At 32.1% G+C, this 15,978-nt stretch overlaps 2 protein-coding genes across 2 annotated transcripts; one reads left to right on the top strand and one right to left on the bottom strand.

Moving 5' to 3' along the window:
* Positions 1 to 1,593: 1,593 nt before the first annotated feature.
* On the top strand, positions 1,594 to 2,890 carry HELRODRAFT_127579 (hypothetical protein; the record flags this gene model as incomplete). Its single annotated transcript, XM_009025998.1, has 2 exons — positions 1,594 to 1,701; positions 2,795 to 2,890. Coding segments are annotated over 2 exons (204 nt in total), but the record flags the coding sequence as incomplete, so codon positions are not given.
* Positions 2,891 to 4,112: 1,222 nt separating this feature from the next.
* Positions 4,113 to 4,860, bottom strand: HELRODRAFT_85126 (hypothetical protein; the record flags this gene model as incomplete). Its single annotated transcript, XM_009025838.1, has 3 exons — positions 4,113 to 4,292; positions 4,481 to 4,600; positions 4,744 to 4,860. Coding segments are annotated over 3 exons (417 nt in total), but the record flags the coding sequence as incomplete, so codon positions are not given.
* Between the last annotated feature and the right edge of the window lie 11,118 nt (positions 4,861 to 15,978).

Genomic DNA, 15,978 nt, shown 5'->3' with positions numbered 1-15,978 from the left:
CCAGATTGAGATACAGGTAGCAAAGAGTTAAAGTCTAAATAGGATGAGAGTTGATTAAAAACAACTTTTTCTATTATTTTAGAGATGAAAGTAATATTAGTTACAGGTCTATAATTAGATAAAGAGGTAGGATCTAGGGATGTGTTCTTAAGAATAGGAATAACAATAGAATTCTTATAAGAAGTAGGAAATTTAGAGGTGGAAAGAGATAAATTAACTAATTTGAGAATGATTGGATAAAATATTGAAGAGAATTCTTTAAGTAAATTGGAAGGAAGTAGATCTAGAGAACAGGTTGTAGACGACATAGAATTAATAATTTTAGTTAGTTCTAAAAGATTTATTGAAGTAAATACAGAGAAAGATTCAGTAGTAAGTTTAGTAAAGTTATGAGAAGGAAAATTAGAATTAGATGTTCTTAAAGAAGTAATTTTATTTACAAAAAAGTCATGAAACTGTTGAGCAGAGAAAGATGAGTGAGATTTTTTATGTAGAAGTTTAGATAGAACAGACCACCTATTTTTAGATGTTGAAGCAGATGTTATAGAATTTCTAAGAAAAGTAGAGTGTTTAGAGAATAATGTTGTATAAGGTTAATCAATATAATTATCAAAATCATAAAAGAATAGTTAACATGAAAATCAACACCTAATAGCACCTCATCTGAAAATGCGTACATGATTTCGTGAATAAAACTATAAAAGTATTCAAATATTCTTCAACAAACACAACCAACGGTATATCACACGAATATCTTTTGTAGTGTTTTTTTGAACAAAATATTCTGATATATATATAGAATATATATACACGATTCTGATATAATTAACCTGATGTACCGATTGGCGAGCCACCTAGACCAGGGGTGGAGATATTAATGAGATTAGGCCCATTATATATCAGGCTATCTTGGTTCAATTGATATTTGATTGTTTTATTGTTAGCATGTTCAGTGGCTAACGAATAACATAATGATCTTTCTATTTTGTTGTTACATTCGTTTATTTTCTTTTTTTACATAGCCTTTTTCAATTTAACTCGAATTTTCTGTTCTGTCGTATTATTTTGATGTTATTTGTATTTCCTGACTACAACTTGACGAACTTATTGAAATATAATTGAAATGACGTAATTTGTGTTTTTTGCCTTGATAGAAAATCTGTCAATAAAAAAAAATAATTTCCTTCTCCTTCATTCTTTTTTTACTTTATTGTGTAATTTATGTCATTATATTATACAAAAATCAATTAAACCAAATAAAATGGCATTATTAAACTATTAGTAAATATGATTAAAGTAGATATAATCTTGTTAAACAAAATATAATTGTGACGTCATCCCATTATAGTGACGCAAAAAAAACGAAAATAAGTAAGTTATTTTAATTAAAATAATATTTACTTTTAATTTAACAAATAAAGTAGGAGGAGCTTAAGTTTCTCGATGCTGTTTATATTATTTTACTTTACAAAACTGGTCCTTCTCATCTTCATCTTTTTGAGGTTTTTTGATCTTATTTGCGGTTTAGTTTAGTAGTGCAGTAGTGCAGGTTTTTAGCCCTAACCTTCATCAATTAAAATTAAATATTTTGCAATGCCTATCTGCACTTTGGAGACCAATTTGGGCAAAGAAAAAATTCCTAAAGACTTTCATGTCAAGCTTGCAAATGTATTGGCCGCTACGTTGAAAAAAGACTTAGAGGTTGTTTCAAGTTCGTCGTGTCCTGTTTTGTAATGAAATTTATTAAAACATGAATTCATTTATCTTTCATAAAGATGAGATGGGTGAATGTTTTATTTTTCTAGTAATAATAATAAAGTTTATAAACAAAGTGGTTCAGTAGACTAGCATCTGTGGAAGATTAACATTAAGTACCACTACAAAAATATTCTAGTATCCTAGCTCTCCTAGCTCTATTTTAAAATTGTTGACTAAATCCACTGAGACAATTTCATTCATCAGCTTGTTTCAGGCGTTTACCACCCTGCTGTTGAAGAATCTTTGCTTTGTTGGATTTTCTGTCTTCTTGATGAGCTTGTATCTATGACCTCTTAATCTGCTTTAATCATAATGCCTTTCCTTTTTTCTAGTTGAATTGAAATAATCTGGTGAATGGTGTTTCTTCTTTTCCAGTTATTAACTTGTATGTCTGAATCAGAGCTCCTCTGCATCTTCTCTTTTCTAGTATTGTTAATCCACATTCTTTCAGTCTATCCGTAAATTCTAGTTTTCAAACTCCTTCAGTCGTCTTTGTTGCTCTACGCTGTACCCGTTCAAGAATGTCTTTGTCTTTTTGCAAATCTGGACTCAAAACCTGTAAAATTTACAATTATTTACTAGAAAAATAAAACATTCAAATAACTGCAAACTGCAAAACATATCCTATGATATATTTTATTTAACTCAGTCTAAAATATATTTTTAGCTCTTTTAAGAAAAATGAATAATAAAAGCCAGTTAATACTTTTAAATTTTATTTAATTAATTTAATTTTAAAGACAATTAAATAAAATAAATGATGTACAATATATTTCATATTACAATGTTTATATTATATATTACATGATTAATTAGAATGTTTTTTCCCAACTTTAGTTAATTAGTTTGGATTAATTTGATCATTATAATCGTGCAATGATAAATGATGTCAACATTCTCAAACTAAACTGATTACATTTTTGTGACTATATACTATATAGGTATTATCTATTAAGTTTTAAATGTCATCGTTCTTGTAATTTTGGATTTTGTGATTTTAAAAAATATTTTGATATATTAATTTTATTAATAACAGAGAATATCAGTAACAATATCTCCTGGCCTGATGATGACTCGTGGTGGGAGCACTGATCCAACAGCCACCCTGCATATTTGGTCCATTGCTGTCTTCAAGGAAAGTTCACAACTCGATCAGTACGAAGAAAATCTTTTTGCATTCTTCAAGAAGGAGTGGCCTGAAATCTGTGAGAACAGGTAGGCAACAATGTTAATATATGATCAACTAGTACACTTGCATGCTAATTAAGTGCCAATTGGATGAAATATAAGTAAATTATTTTTAATTTTATTACAGGTTAGTTTTGTTATTTCATGATATTGATAAGCCTATGGTAAGAACGAAGCTGTGAACATCATTGCAGACGACAAGCTGAATTCGGACCTCACAAAAAAATTTTATTTGAATTTTAGTTTGTTGTTCAGTGGTATGTTTTAAAATGCGGTTGAGTCATTAGTGTTAGATTCTTGAGACACCAATTATTTGTTATTAGATCATTCATTAATTTATTAATTTATTCATGCTACAGTTTATACAGTTTATTCATCAAACTATCCTGCATATACTTGTCGGTATATTAATTTCATTTGTTAAATGCATTTGGCTTATTGGGCAATTATTTCTGTACTTGTTTTTACTGTTTATCATGGTTTTCAAAGTTGTTGTTTTGCAGTTTTCATGCATGATTTTTTCGCTATATGTGGTTGTAAGTAGCTAGTTGAAGTTATTTTTAGAATTTTTTTAATTTTGCACGATCAATTTTTCCAAAGGTTTTTTATGTGCAATGAAACGTGTGCTTTTTAATAATTGTGTGGTATTATTATAATATAATTATGTTAATTATAATAATTTAATAAACGTGTGCTAATTAATAATTTAATAATTAGTAATCATCAATTCAATGAGCTACATTTTAAAAACTGCTACTTAAATAGTTATTTCTAGAAGTTTCGACAGTTAAACTTATAGGCCGTTTCAGTGTGCAGGTTGATTGCTGGTACTTGTGATGCTCGCTGAAATTAATCATTTTTTCAAGCCGGAATCGTTATTCGTTTCCATCTCGAATTTACTAAATTTTGTGAGATTTTGTAACTCTGGAATTGTTGGCACAAGTGTTTTCTTGCACCTTATTGTGACATTGTTATTTCTCGCGTGCATCACTGCTTTTTGCAAGCTAGCTTCACGGATTGGAGTTCTCCAGATCTTATTTGATCATTCAACGACCTCCCGACTCGATCCAACGTTGACACAACAAAAAATATTTATTGTCTTTACGTACAAAAAATAAATCTATCAACTTTTAAAAAATTATTTTCTAAATGATTTAAAAAAAAGGTTAAGAGCTGTCATGGTATCCGGTGATTGCCGTCATTAAGATGTCGATCCAGATCTGTCTGAGGTAGCTTGAGGCTGCAATTAATAGGTGTGCACTGGTCGTCGTCTTTATACAGAAGGACCACTTGAGAAGTTTTGTGCAATTCGTTGGTACGTCATCTATGTAGACGTTCTCTATACGCTGGTCAAATTCATTTAAAGAATTTTTAAATCAAATGAACCTGTTTATTCGAAATTTGATCTATTGTCAGAACATTTGAATGGGTAGCCAGTGTGATATATTATAATAATTTTGATACTTCAATTTGATATATTGTCAGAACATTTAAAAAGGCTAGCTAATGAGATGAGATATAATAATTTCGATACTTGGAATGGGATAACGTCTTTGACGTTTCTGCAAGTTTCATCGCGATAACTTGAGAATGTTTCCTTGTTCCTATCTAGCACGTACCATCTCTTTATAACCATCTTCAATTTCTTGCTTGTCTGAAAACAAAAAATAATTAGACTATATTTTCGTCATATAGAAGAATACTTATAATCAAGTAATATAAATTAACCGGAAAAAAAACATCTAGCCTAGGCGAATGTTAATTGAAATGATTAACCAATAAAAACTAACGCTGTACTTTGTATAGTGGACCCATGGCGTGTGCTTTTGTAACTTTAATGTTCGTCTGCAGGCTCAAGTTGTGGCCGGATTGCTCGATGAATGCTTTCAAATTGAAATCACTCTTTCTGATTGGTCGTTTGATGAGGTAAGCAGCCTACGATTGAGGTGGTCAATAAAATTTTCTAATAAATTAAGTTCTGTTGTTTACAGTTAACTTAACAATCACTGTAAATTCATTAAAAAAATCTTTTCACAAAGAATGTTGAAACGTACATCACGTTTAATTTGTTCTAGCAGTTCATCAGAGTTGTCCACAAGTTCGGAAGAATGACCCCACGCTTCAACGTTCGTTGATTTCTCTATCAGTCTTGTTGCGCACGGACAAGTTTCGGGTTCTGAACTAATTATGTTATCATCATTATTTTTATTGCAATGGACAGGCCGGCTGAAAGTGTTTGATACATTTTCTGAATTATTTGGGTTGTCGTTGGCAGCGAGCAGTAACGATTGTAGTGCCACGTGTAAGCTTCCCTGTTTATACTTGAGGAATGTTTCGTCAAACTGCTCAAAAAATTTTATTTTCGCAGAAGAAGATCTCGATAGAGAAGGTGGCTTAGTTTGAGACGAAGATTCAATGTCTGTCAACGTCTCCTCATCATTCTGTTGTAATTTGTTGCTCTCTATTTGTGGCTGTTGTTGATGTTCAATGTTATATTGTTGTTCTTCTTGTCGTGAATGCACTTGTCTTTGATCTTCCCGAATTAATTTTTGTCCATGTTGCTGAAAACTTTGTTGAGGAAATTGTTGTCGTTGTTGATCTTGCTGCTGCCGTTGGAAACATTGTTGAAGTTGATGAGGTTGTTGAAGTTGTTGGTGGCGAAGAAGCTGTTCATGATGTTCATTAGGAGATTGTTGAAAAGAAAATTTTAGTTGTTGTTGTTGCTGTTGTTTTTGTTGTTGTTGTTCTTGATGTTGCAGAGACTGTTGATGTTGATCGAAATGTTTTTGTTGATGCTGAAGCTGATGTTGCTGATGAGAAGGAGGGGGCCGCGGTTGTCGACATTGATACTGTTGATGAAAACAGGTCTTCAACGGCTACACTTCTGAATAAGTTAGTATATATATATATAAAAAAAAATAAAAATCACCTTCTTTATTAAAATAGAGAGCATCATCTTATCATGTTCTTCATTCATTTTTTTGGAAGTTCTTTCTATCTCATATCTTTTTATTCTGTCAATCTGTAGATATGAGAAATGTATATTTGATGCAAGCGTTATCTCATTTTAATTAATGTTGATTAAGACGGGAAAATATATCTCTGGAACATCAAAACAACAAAAACTACCTACCTCCGCTAATTTTTCATCAATCGTTATCAAAGTTCTTTTCGCCTCGTTGTACATGCAGGGTGATGTTGGTGGTTCTTCATTAAGCTTCTGTTGTTGTTGATGTTGGTGTTGTTGCTGTTGTTGCTGTTGTTGTTGTTGATGATGTTGATGTTTTTGTTGACATTTTTTTGTAGCCCTCTCTACATTTTTGTTCAAGAATTTCTCCAAACGCTCCTTATCCCCGAGTAACTTAAAAATGTAATCATTTGTTGGGTAAGGTTATATGATGAAAAAGCATTCAACGACTTAGAATTCAAAAACCTAATTTAAATAAGACACCACTACTAATGTATGAAATAAAGCAGTACTAACCTTATTTTTTTCCAGATCTAACTTGTTAACAATAATTTGATGTCTGCACTGGATTGTCTCAATGTTTGTGCCCATACTCTTCAGCAATGATATCTCGTCTGCCGTTGCCTTACAATCCAAATCGTCATTTCCGTAATTTTTATCATCATCATTCTTGTTTCTCAAAAAATTTTCTCGTCTATCGTTGTCATCATCAACAGCGCCATCTGTATTCTGAATTTTATAACTTTCTATTGAGATAACATGTGCTAAATCGTCCCAACCACCGCTATCAAATTCTTCATTATGAATAAAAAATACCTCATCATGATTGCAGCACTCATTCACATCTATATGATGATCGTGTTTGTTTTGCTCCATGAAGTTATCATCGTCGTGGTTGTTGTTGTTATAGTCGGGAGAATTATTTTCATTGTTGTTGTCTAAGAAGTCATTTCGGCTGTTGATGTTGTTATTAATATGATCCTTTGTTAGGGGAACACTAGTAACTTTTTTTGAAACAATTGTTGGATAAGTTTGATGTGTGCTGCCTACTCTAGCTCCACAAACGCTCTCACTTGTTTTGCACCCACATCCATCATAACTGACGCACGGTGTTGTTGTTGTTGCCGACGGTGGTTGTGGTGGTGATGTGGATGATGATGAGGATGATGAAGATTGGGATGAGGATGATGAAGATTGGGACGTTGACGATGATGGAGAATATGATAAGGATGATGATGATGAACAGACTGTTGTTGTTGCTGCTGCTGTTGTTGTTAGTGGTGCTTCTGAACTGCAAAATGCCGTTGTAGCACTGACCGCGGTAGATGGTTCTGATTGAGTTGTTGTCTGGATTGCAGTCTCTAGTGACGTTTGTGTGATAGAAGCTGACGATGACGATGAAAAGAGTGAGGACGATGACGATTCTTTTACCATTGCCGATAAAGACGACAACGACGAGGACGAGGAAGTTTTTCGTTGAGACGGTGAGAATGAAATTTTTGAATTTACATGGCGATTGGTTTTTTTGACGAAATGTTTATTGTAGCGTTTGAGGTTCAGTGATCCGACGCATGGGAAGATGCAGATGTGGTCATCGTATCTGGAGCAATGTTCGTGGATGTCTGGCAAGGAGAGGATGACTGATCCAACGATGTCATTCTCACCAAACATCCCTTCCCTTTCCTCCTTATCATCCCCATCATCACACGACGTCATGCATGGCCAGGATACTGTGCTGGATGATGTGCTGACGTGGCGGAAGAACTCCCTGCTGATCCAGAAATGGTTGTTCTGCGTCTCAGAGGCCGATTCCAGTCGAAGGTCTTCTGTATTGAAGCCATGGACGTCATCTTCTTCGTTGCTGTCATCGTCATTGTCCATATCGAAGTTTAGGTTCAGATAGTTACTATACATGCTAGAAAAGTACTGCGGTCAAATGAGCATAAGGTAAAACACGTAAAGTTTTATTATAAGACTATGAAAAATTTATAAATTTGAAAAAAATTTTAACAAATTTTTAAATTAATTAAGCTTAAAAAAATTAAATCTATTAATAATTTAAAACAGTACTAATTATTAAACTCAACAGCAATAACCCCACAAACGAATTACTAATTCAATTCAATTATCTGAAATCCTATTAACCACTTGTGAATGAAAGGCTACTACCAACAACTAAAACTTTATATATACTTGTGTATATATATGTCATTATTTTTATGTGCGTGAACAATTTATTTGTATGCGTGAATATGTCTTCCTATGTGTGAATGAGTTTGTTTATGTAAATGTACATTTTTGTGCGTGAGTGTGTGTATGTGCTTTGTGTTGATACATGTGCGTGTGACATGTGTGTGTGTGTTTGTGTGTGTGTTTGTGTGTGTTTGTGTGTGTGTGTGAAGTGTGTAAAGGTATTTGTCTGATTGTAGTAGTAGCTTATTAACTCCAACCTGCATTCATTAGTAACCTACCTGCTCAACTCAAACAACAACACGCACTAAACTTATTGCTTAAATACTCAACAATCGTGGCTCAGAAGTATTAAACAATGAATTATGAATGGATGAATGTATGTATGTATGTATGTATGTATGTACGTATGTACGTATGTACGTATGTACGTATGTACGTATGTACGTATGTACGTATGTACGTATGTACGTATGTACGTATGTACGTATGTATGTATGTATGTATGTATGTATGTATGTATGTATGTATGTATGTATGTATGTATGTATGTACGTTCGTAGGTATGTATGTATATGGATAATGTTATTAATATCATAATAACCAAGCATTCATTTTGTGTGCCATGTAATGTTTATTCTGTATAATATATATATATATATATATATATATATATATATATATATATATATTTATTTACAAAGTAGAGAAAAGGCAGAGTATATGAATATATATTTGAGCATTTGGGCATATACACAACATATCAATTTGAACTTTGAAAATAGTAAAGGAATATAGGATTATCGAAAAAAGCATAAAGTTTATTCTATCATGCATAAAATAAACAAAAATTTTGGTTTAGAACTAAAAAAAACTTAAAAATGATTTACGATAAACCGTTAGAAAAATCGAAAAATTAAATTGGAAGTTAACAATTTAACTAACGCCGAACATGCTGTGATTTTCATCGATAATTTAGTATATATGATATATTTTTCATATAATAGTTTGTGCTTCTGTGTTAGAATTAGTTTAATAGAGTTATATATAAGGCAAAACATGTATTTCGTATAAATGTGTGTGTGGTGGGTGTGTGTGCGTGCCTGTGTGTGAGGTGTATGTGCATTTAAAAAACTTGAAGTATAATTCTCAAGTATTATTTATATCTTGAATCAGTCCAAAGTAAAATTGTCAATTCATTTTCATTTAAAATTTTTATTACAATTTATGATTGCTACATGAATGAGCAAAAGATAATTTCGTTGAAAACAAAAACGGCAATAAATGAAAACAGTTAACCTAAAAGCAGAAGAGCAGAGATGTAAACAACTGAACTGCTCGAGCAGATGGGAGGAAATTTATAACACAATACCGCATCTTTATGTATTCTCCATCCACATTCATTCTTCATTCATCCATCAAACCATCCATTCATTGGTTTTAACCATCTATTCTTTCATTCAACTATCAGTCCACCATCATTTTCTTCCATCATCCATCTATCCATTTATCCATCCATCAAACTTTATTTATATACCTTCTCCCAACCATCCATCTATCCATTTATCCATCATCCATCCATCAAACTTTTATATACATTCTTCCAACCATCCATCTATCCATCAATCCATCCATCTATTCAAACGCAATTACATGGTCGTTCTTTTCAACGCGCACGTAAAATAAATCATAACATTTATTCTGCAATCTCACATGCACACACGTACACACACACACACACACTCACATACACACACACACACACTCACATACACACACACACACACTCACATACACACACATGTTTCAAGGTATTGAGCAGACCCGACAGACCTGACATCAGCATACATGCATTTGTGTTCATTTTAGTTTCAAGTGCTCGCACTTGCACGTATTTCTAACTTTAGTGTAACTTGCTTTGCTATACCGGTGCGCACAAACGCACTTGAGTTGAATTTCAATGGTAACACGGCGATGGTTCTGAACTACGTATTTTTTCAATATTTTTATTAGTTTTATTTTAATCTAACTGAAAATTTACTAAACGTTTTGCAAAAAGTCTGAAAATCTCATGTTGAATATGTTTCATTAGTTTTATTTCTGGAAATTTTTAAACTTTGATATCAAACTTTTTCGAGTTAAAATTTCATTTATTACACTGATTCGAGTTAAAATTTCATTTATTACACTAACTTTACTGTAACACTAACTTTAGTGTAACAAATGAAATTTTAACTCGAAAAAGTTTGATATCAAAGTTTAAAAATTACGAATAAGAAAAAGTTTGACACATGCAAAGAGCTTCAAATATTCAAACAACAAATCAACACGTTGTTTCACAATAAACTATACATGAATGCAACTAGGCTTCTCTGCTAACATATCTAATCACGTTATAATATTGATTAATAATTGAAGTTAATAATGCAAGTTGGATGCGTCTCTAAATCTATGCAAATCAACATCTTGAAGTTTTCCAAATGTAATAATGTGTAAGGTTCATTAAAAACAACATGATGATTTTATTTTTAGAACTACAACATTTATTAAAAAGAAAAGTTTCAAACTTTCTATAGCAACCGCAACTGAAACTGACAAATCAATCGTAGCATGGATATGACCAGATGATTTAATGGGTGAAATTTGTTGGGCATTGCCAATTTACATAGCCTCCGTCAGAAGAATAAAATTGTGCAAACTCGATAAAAAACTATTATATAAACGTAGGTACACCACCAGAAACATTTATAGCAGTGTTAAGTTACATGTTTGCTTCAAATCAGCTCATTTTATCACGATCAGATAGGGGGTAACGAGTTAATATTAAATTACATTAAGTGATACAAATGTTGGAGATATATTATCTGGTTCTTATCAGTTTTCATTGATTTATTTTATGTCTTCGTCCGGGCTGTGATTTTTGATTTAAAATTATTTAAAGATATTAAGGTTGACTTTTTCAGGTTATTAAATAATCAAACCTTTTATTTAAAATTTAAAATGATATCTAAGATAATTATTACATAGTACTAGATTCGCCACATGAAATTGATATATTAACTACAAATATTTAAGAATAAAAAAGATATCTATCATGAAACATGGCAGACATTTAATCACCTGCTGCTCAATAGTACATACCATTTTATATATAATTTCATTTTTCTTCTTCATTTCTTTTCAAACCTTTCTTTCGTTCATTCTTCCATTGTTAACCAGCTAACTGTCAATTCACTGATATATTTAGTGCTGGCGCCGCTAGGCGATGGGTGGTTCGCTGAACAATGCAGAGTTAGGCATGAGTTAGGCATCTATCTATCTACCTAACATATACATGTGTGTGTGTGTGTGTGTGTGTGTGTGTGTGTGTGTGTGTGTGTGTGTGTGTGTGTGTGTGTGTGTGTGTGTGTACATGTATGTTAAATGCAAACCTCAACAAGCAAGCAGAGGTATGTTCAATGGGATCGTAATCTCTGACATTCATTGTAATGTTAGAGACTATAGACAAAAAAAAAATAAATAGATCCAACATGTTTCAATTGAACAACTGATACAAACATGCACAATGTACAAACAAACGCAGACATACACAGACATGGACACACATGCATGAACGAACATACAAACATATATGCATAGATAAATACCCAGTGAAGACCAATCAACATTTTTATTCTACCCATATTACATTTCGAAGTTTAATTTTATGACATTTAACGGCAAACTTTTTTCTACGAATTTCTTTTATTACAATTAATTACTGCAATATTGAAACATATTGAATTGTTTTTTTATGTTTTAAAATTTTAAATTTTGAGGTATCAAGCAATCTCGTCACAAACTGAAACAAAACTCTTACATTGGGCCCAATGACGTTTTTTCCATCTTCAGGGAATAAACATTCTAAAAACAGACCAGTATTGCGTTTGTTGATTTCAAACTTTACAAAAGTAAAAATATTCATGAGCGTTTGATTAAAACTTAAAATCAGTCTCGGATATCCAACATCGAATTTTGACACTCGGCTTAAAATGGTATAACTTCCTAGAGACATTTGAACTGCTTCTCGATGTTCAATCTTGTTTTTGATGGTTAATGATATCATTTGTCACCAGCATTTTAAGGTTGGGTAATGAATATTTCATTAATTAAATCTCTCGTAAAAAAATTTTGTTTACAGAGTTCACTTTTTCAAACAACATCCTTATTTCAACAGTCGTTTTTCCACAAATTGTTGATCCCCAAATCTTTTTAAATTCTCATCCAGATCGTCTCGCCATTTTTTGTTGGCACTTCCAGGAGCATATTTTGCTTGCGATTGATATTGGATACTTTTTTTGAAAGAGCCTGCTCCGCCCATCCTCAGCGGATGTCCCGTCCATCGCATTCTTTCTCTTATCACTTCTGCCGTTGTTTTCAGCTGAGTTCAACCTGGACGGGTAAATTTTCATAGCATAACGTCCATACGCCTGCATCTGCACCGGCATCACACAACTATTAGAAATATACGATGTTTTTAGTTTTAAATCGCGTTTTTTTATTTTTGAAGTATAATACTGCCAATGCTGCTATTCCTTTTTTTGATTTCTGTTTCTATCCTTCCATCACCATCAGCTGTCAGTTTGATTTCCAGATAAACGAATCTTTGGAGAGTTTCAATTTTTATCTCTTCGTAGTCTTATTTACTGACCGGCCATTCTTCTTGTTGTTTCGAAACTGGCAACATTTTAGTTTTTCCCATATTAACTCTTAACCAAAATTTTTTGTTTTCTTCTACGATCATCCAACGACATCGTAATCTGCAATGTTGTCATCAATATCATATCCAAAATAACTTTGAATGACACGAGATATCAACGATCAAATTTGTAAATACATCTTATAAAAATTTCCAAAAAACATAATTTTCTGAAAAAATTTTAATATATTTAAACAAGGTTTGCATTTCATTCAACTTTACCTTTATATTTCAATATTTTAATATCAATCGCTTGGATACATGTTGTTTAAAAATTGTTGCACTACCAGGCACACTACACGCACACACACACAATTGTGTCTTTGTAGTACACAAGTGTACAATTATTCGATTTTTAGAAGTAAAAAAAAAATTATATTTAAATACGGTTGGCTTTGAATGTATTTATTTAAAGATGTTTTTAAGATTTGTGGCTGACAACCTTTTTTTGGTCGTAATGTCTGGCTGACAACCTTACCCTTTTTGGCGAACATGGCCTTGCGAGTCGTAGTTTTCCCACCTTTTCAAAACAGAATAAAAAAAAGAAGAGTAATACTTAATTAATTCTTTTTTCATTTTATATTATCATTTAAAAACATAAAATGAATACAAACGGTAAAAGATTAATTCATTAAAGATAAATTAGAATAGCAAACACAATAATACTGCAACCTAAGAAAAAACAGCAGATCAGCTGACGCTGATGTTTGGCAATGAGGAAACTTAATAGCTATGGTGGCAAAGGCGCTTGGTCTTACGTTGATGTGACTACGTTCAAATGCAGAAAGACTCCAGTCTATCACAACGTATAATGTATGCAATGCCTGTTTTCACGGATATCTCTTTTCTCTAATGCGCCATGTGTGTTTGTGTGTATGTGTGTTTGTTTGTTTGTTTGTGTGTGTGTGTTTGTTTGTTTGTATGTATGTGTGTTTTTCCTTGTTTGTGTTTGTGTGTGTGTGTGTCATTGAGACTTCTGAAAATTATTTTAAAGATATCTGTTAATGATACCATTCAAAAATAGCACGACTTCACAGATGTTATTTTTAAAGTTAAATAAATAAATGAACGAATAATAATGTTTAAATAGTTTGACGAATGTATGTACATTAGAAATTATGTCATTCTGCATCAAATATCATAAATTTGTTGCAAAATAATCAAGAATCGATTGATACCTTTTAGAGAAAAATTTATACAATTGATATACAGAAAGTGAATTTTCGATAGAGAAAAATTAATTAACAAAGTCTTCATATTATCCAATGTTATTGCGTGTTTCCTTATTTTAAAGTAAGATGTTTGAGAATTATATCTTACTATTTTAAAAAATGTGCTCTAAAATAGTTGTAATGTTATAAAGTTGAATTTGTTTACAGCTATAATTATAACATTGAAACATTTCTTCAAATTTGATTGAAATTAATTATATTTCTTCTTATTGAGAATAAGATCAATTTATCAAGTACACCAGACGATGGAAGTAAATGGGCCGTAAAAGATATGGTTTACTGCTCTCTAGGAAGCTGTTATTATCATTCTGCTTGGTTATGCATACATTAGCAAAACTTGTTTTTGTTATTATTGTTGTTTTTACTATTCTGCACATTATTCAAAACATAGAAGGAACATGTGCCACTTGGTAACCGACCGACAACACACGTGTGTGCGCGCTTGGGTATATACACAGAGAAAAAGAGAGAGAACATGAGAGATAAAAGTAAGAGAGGAAGGAAAATTTTAACGATACTCAGAAATTTTATTTTCAATACCAGCACTAAATTTTTGAAGTATTTTCAGAAAACCCAAAATCATACTAGCATTTATTCGTTTTAAACGGTGCTACGTTGAACCACTCCACTAATTTCATCAATATTCAAGTGTTCGAGAATTAAAAACGTACAAGATAATTTTACACATCACCATCCTCAACCGGACTAAATTTTAAAGGTCCTATAGCAACGAAAACATTGTGGCCATTTCTCCGTCCAGTCATCAAAAAGTGATTGCCGACGAATGAAACAATCTAACCAAAAAATTCGTAAGCTTTTCATGAAAAACTAAATTATGGAGTAGACGAATAGAACAAGTAGTGTCAGTAAAAATCCAATAAACTGGTTAGAATAAAAATTTTAATGTTGCTGTCCCATCGTAACTTGAATATTTGTTTACCTTTCTTGTGCAAGAAGGCCCGGAGCAGTCACCCCACATGTCTTTCTTTAAATCTGTGTCTTTCTTTAAATCCGGATCATCAAATTTGGAAAAAATTAAATTTTAGGCATAATAAGAAAAAGTTGTACATACGACGAGTCGGTTAACGGCTAAGGCGCTTAGTCCTTTTGTTGCGGTGACAGGGCCCGATTGCGAAAGAGTGCCACTACTTTCATGTCTTTTTTTTATGAATTTGAAGAAATATTATTTTAGTGGTCACGGTTTTATCAAACAACTGTCAAATAGGAAAAGAAAAAACCCATGGCAATTCCATCAGTTTGTTTGTAAAGTTGTTTGTCGGGACTATGAAATGGGGCTTCCGTAGTACATATTTCAAAAAGTTTTATAAGATGGTCTTTAGGGATATCCAGTGAGGCGATATTGGAGTGATACATTTTATCAAGAATGATATTAATGGTATCTATTACAGATACATTGATAAACAAGGATTCAACATCCAATGATGCGATTGTAATACCAGTTGTCGAATTGGATGTTGTCAACACTTTTACGTGTTCCCATTATCGATGATTTCTCTGTTTTTAAATTTATTAGTAGGAAGAAAAGAATTCCAATTGCCCGTGGTTGAATATTTATTATCGGATGTCTTTGTTCTATGAGTATTAATTCGGGTAGTCGTAAATTATAATGGTTGTTATTGTAATGTAAGATTTCAACATTGGGGTCCAAGATTTGTCTAGTAATTTTAGTTTTGTGTTTCTCTTAATCTTCGCAGCCTGATTTTGTGCTACCTGCAACTTTGAAATCCATTTATCTGATATTCCGTATAAAAAGAAGTTGCAATAGTCCAGTCTAGCGTAAATAAATGCATGCATCAGTGACTTGAGAGCATTTTTGTTTAAAAACATTCTTATTTGACGAATCTGGCGCAGTTGGTAAAAACAATTCCTGACCAATTCTGAAA

This window comes from Helobdella robusta, assembly GCF_000326865.2.
Source record: "Helobdella robusta unplaced genomic scaffold HELROscaffold_44, whole genome shotgun sequence".
Taxonomy (NCBI): domain Eukaryota; kingdom Metazoa; phylum Annelida; class Clitellata; order Rhynchobdellida; family Glossiphoniidae; genus Helobdella; species Helobdella robusta.
The sequence above is the reverse complement of the archived record's forward strand: the minus strand, read 5'-3'. Positions and strand labels throughout refer to the sequence as shown.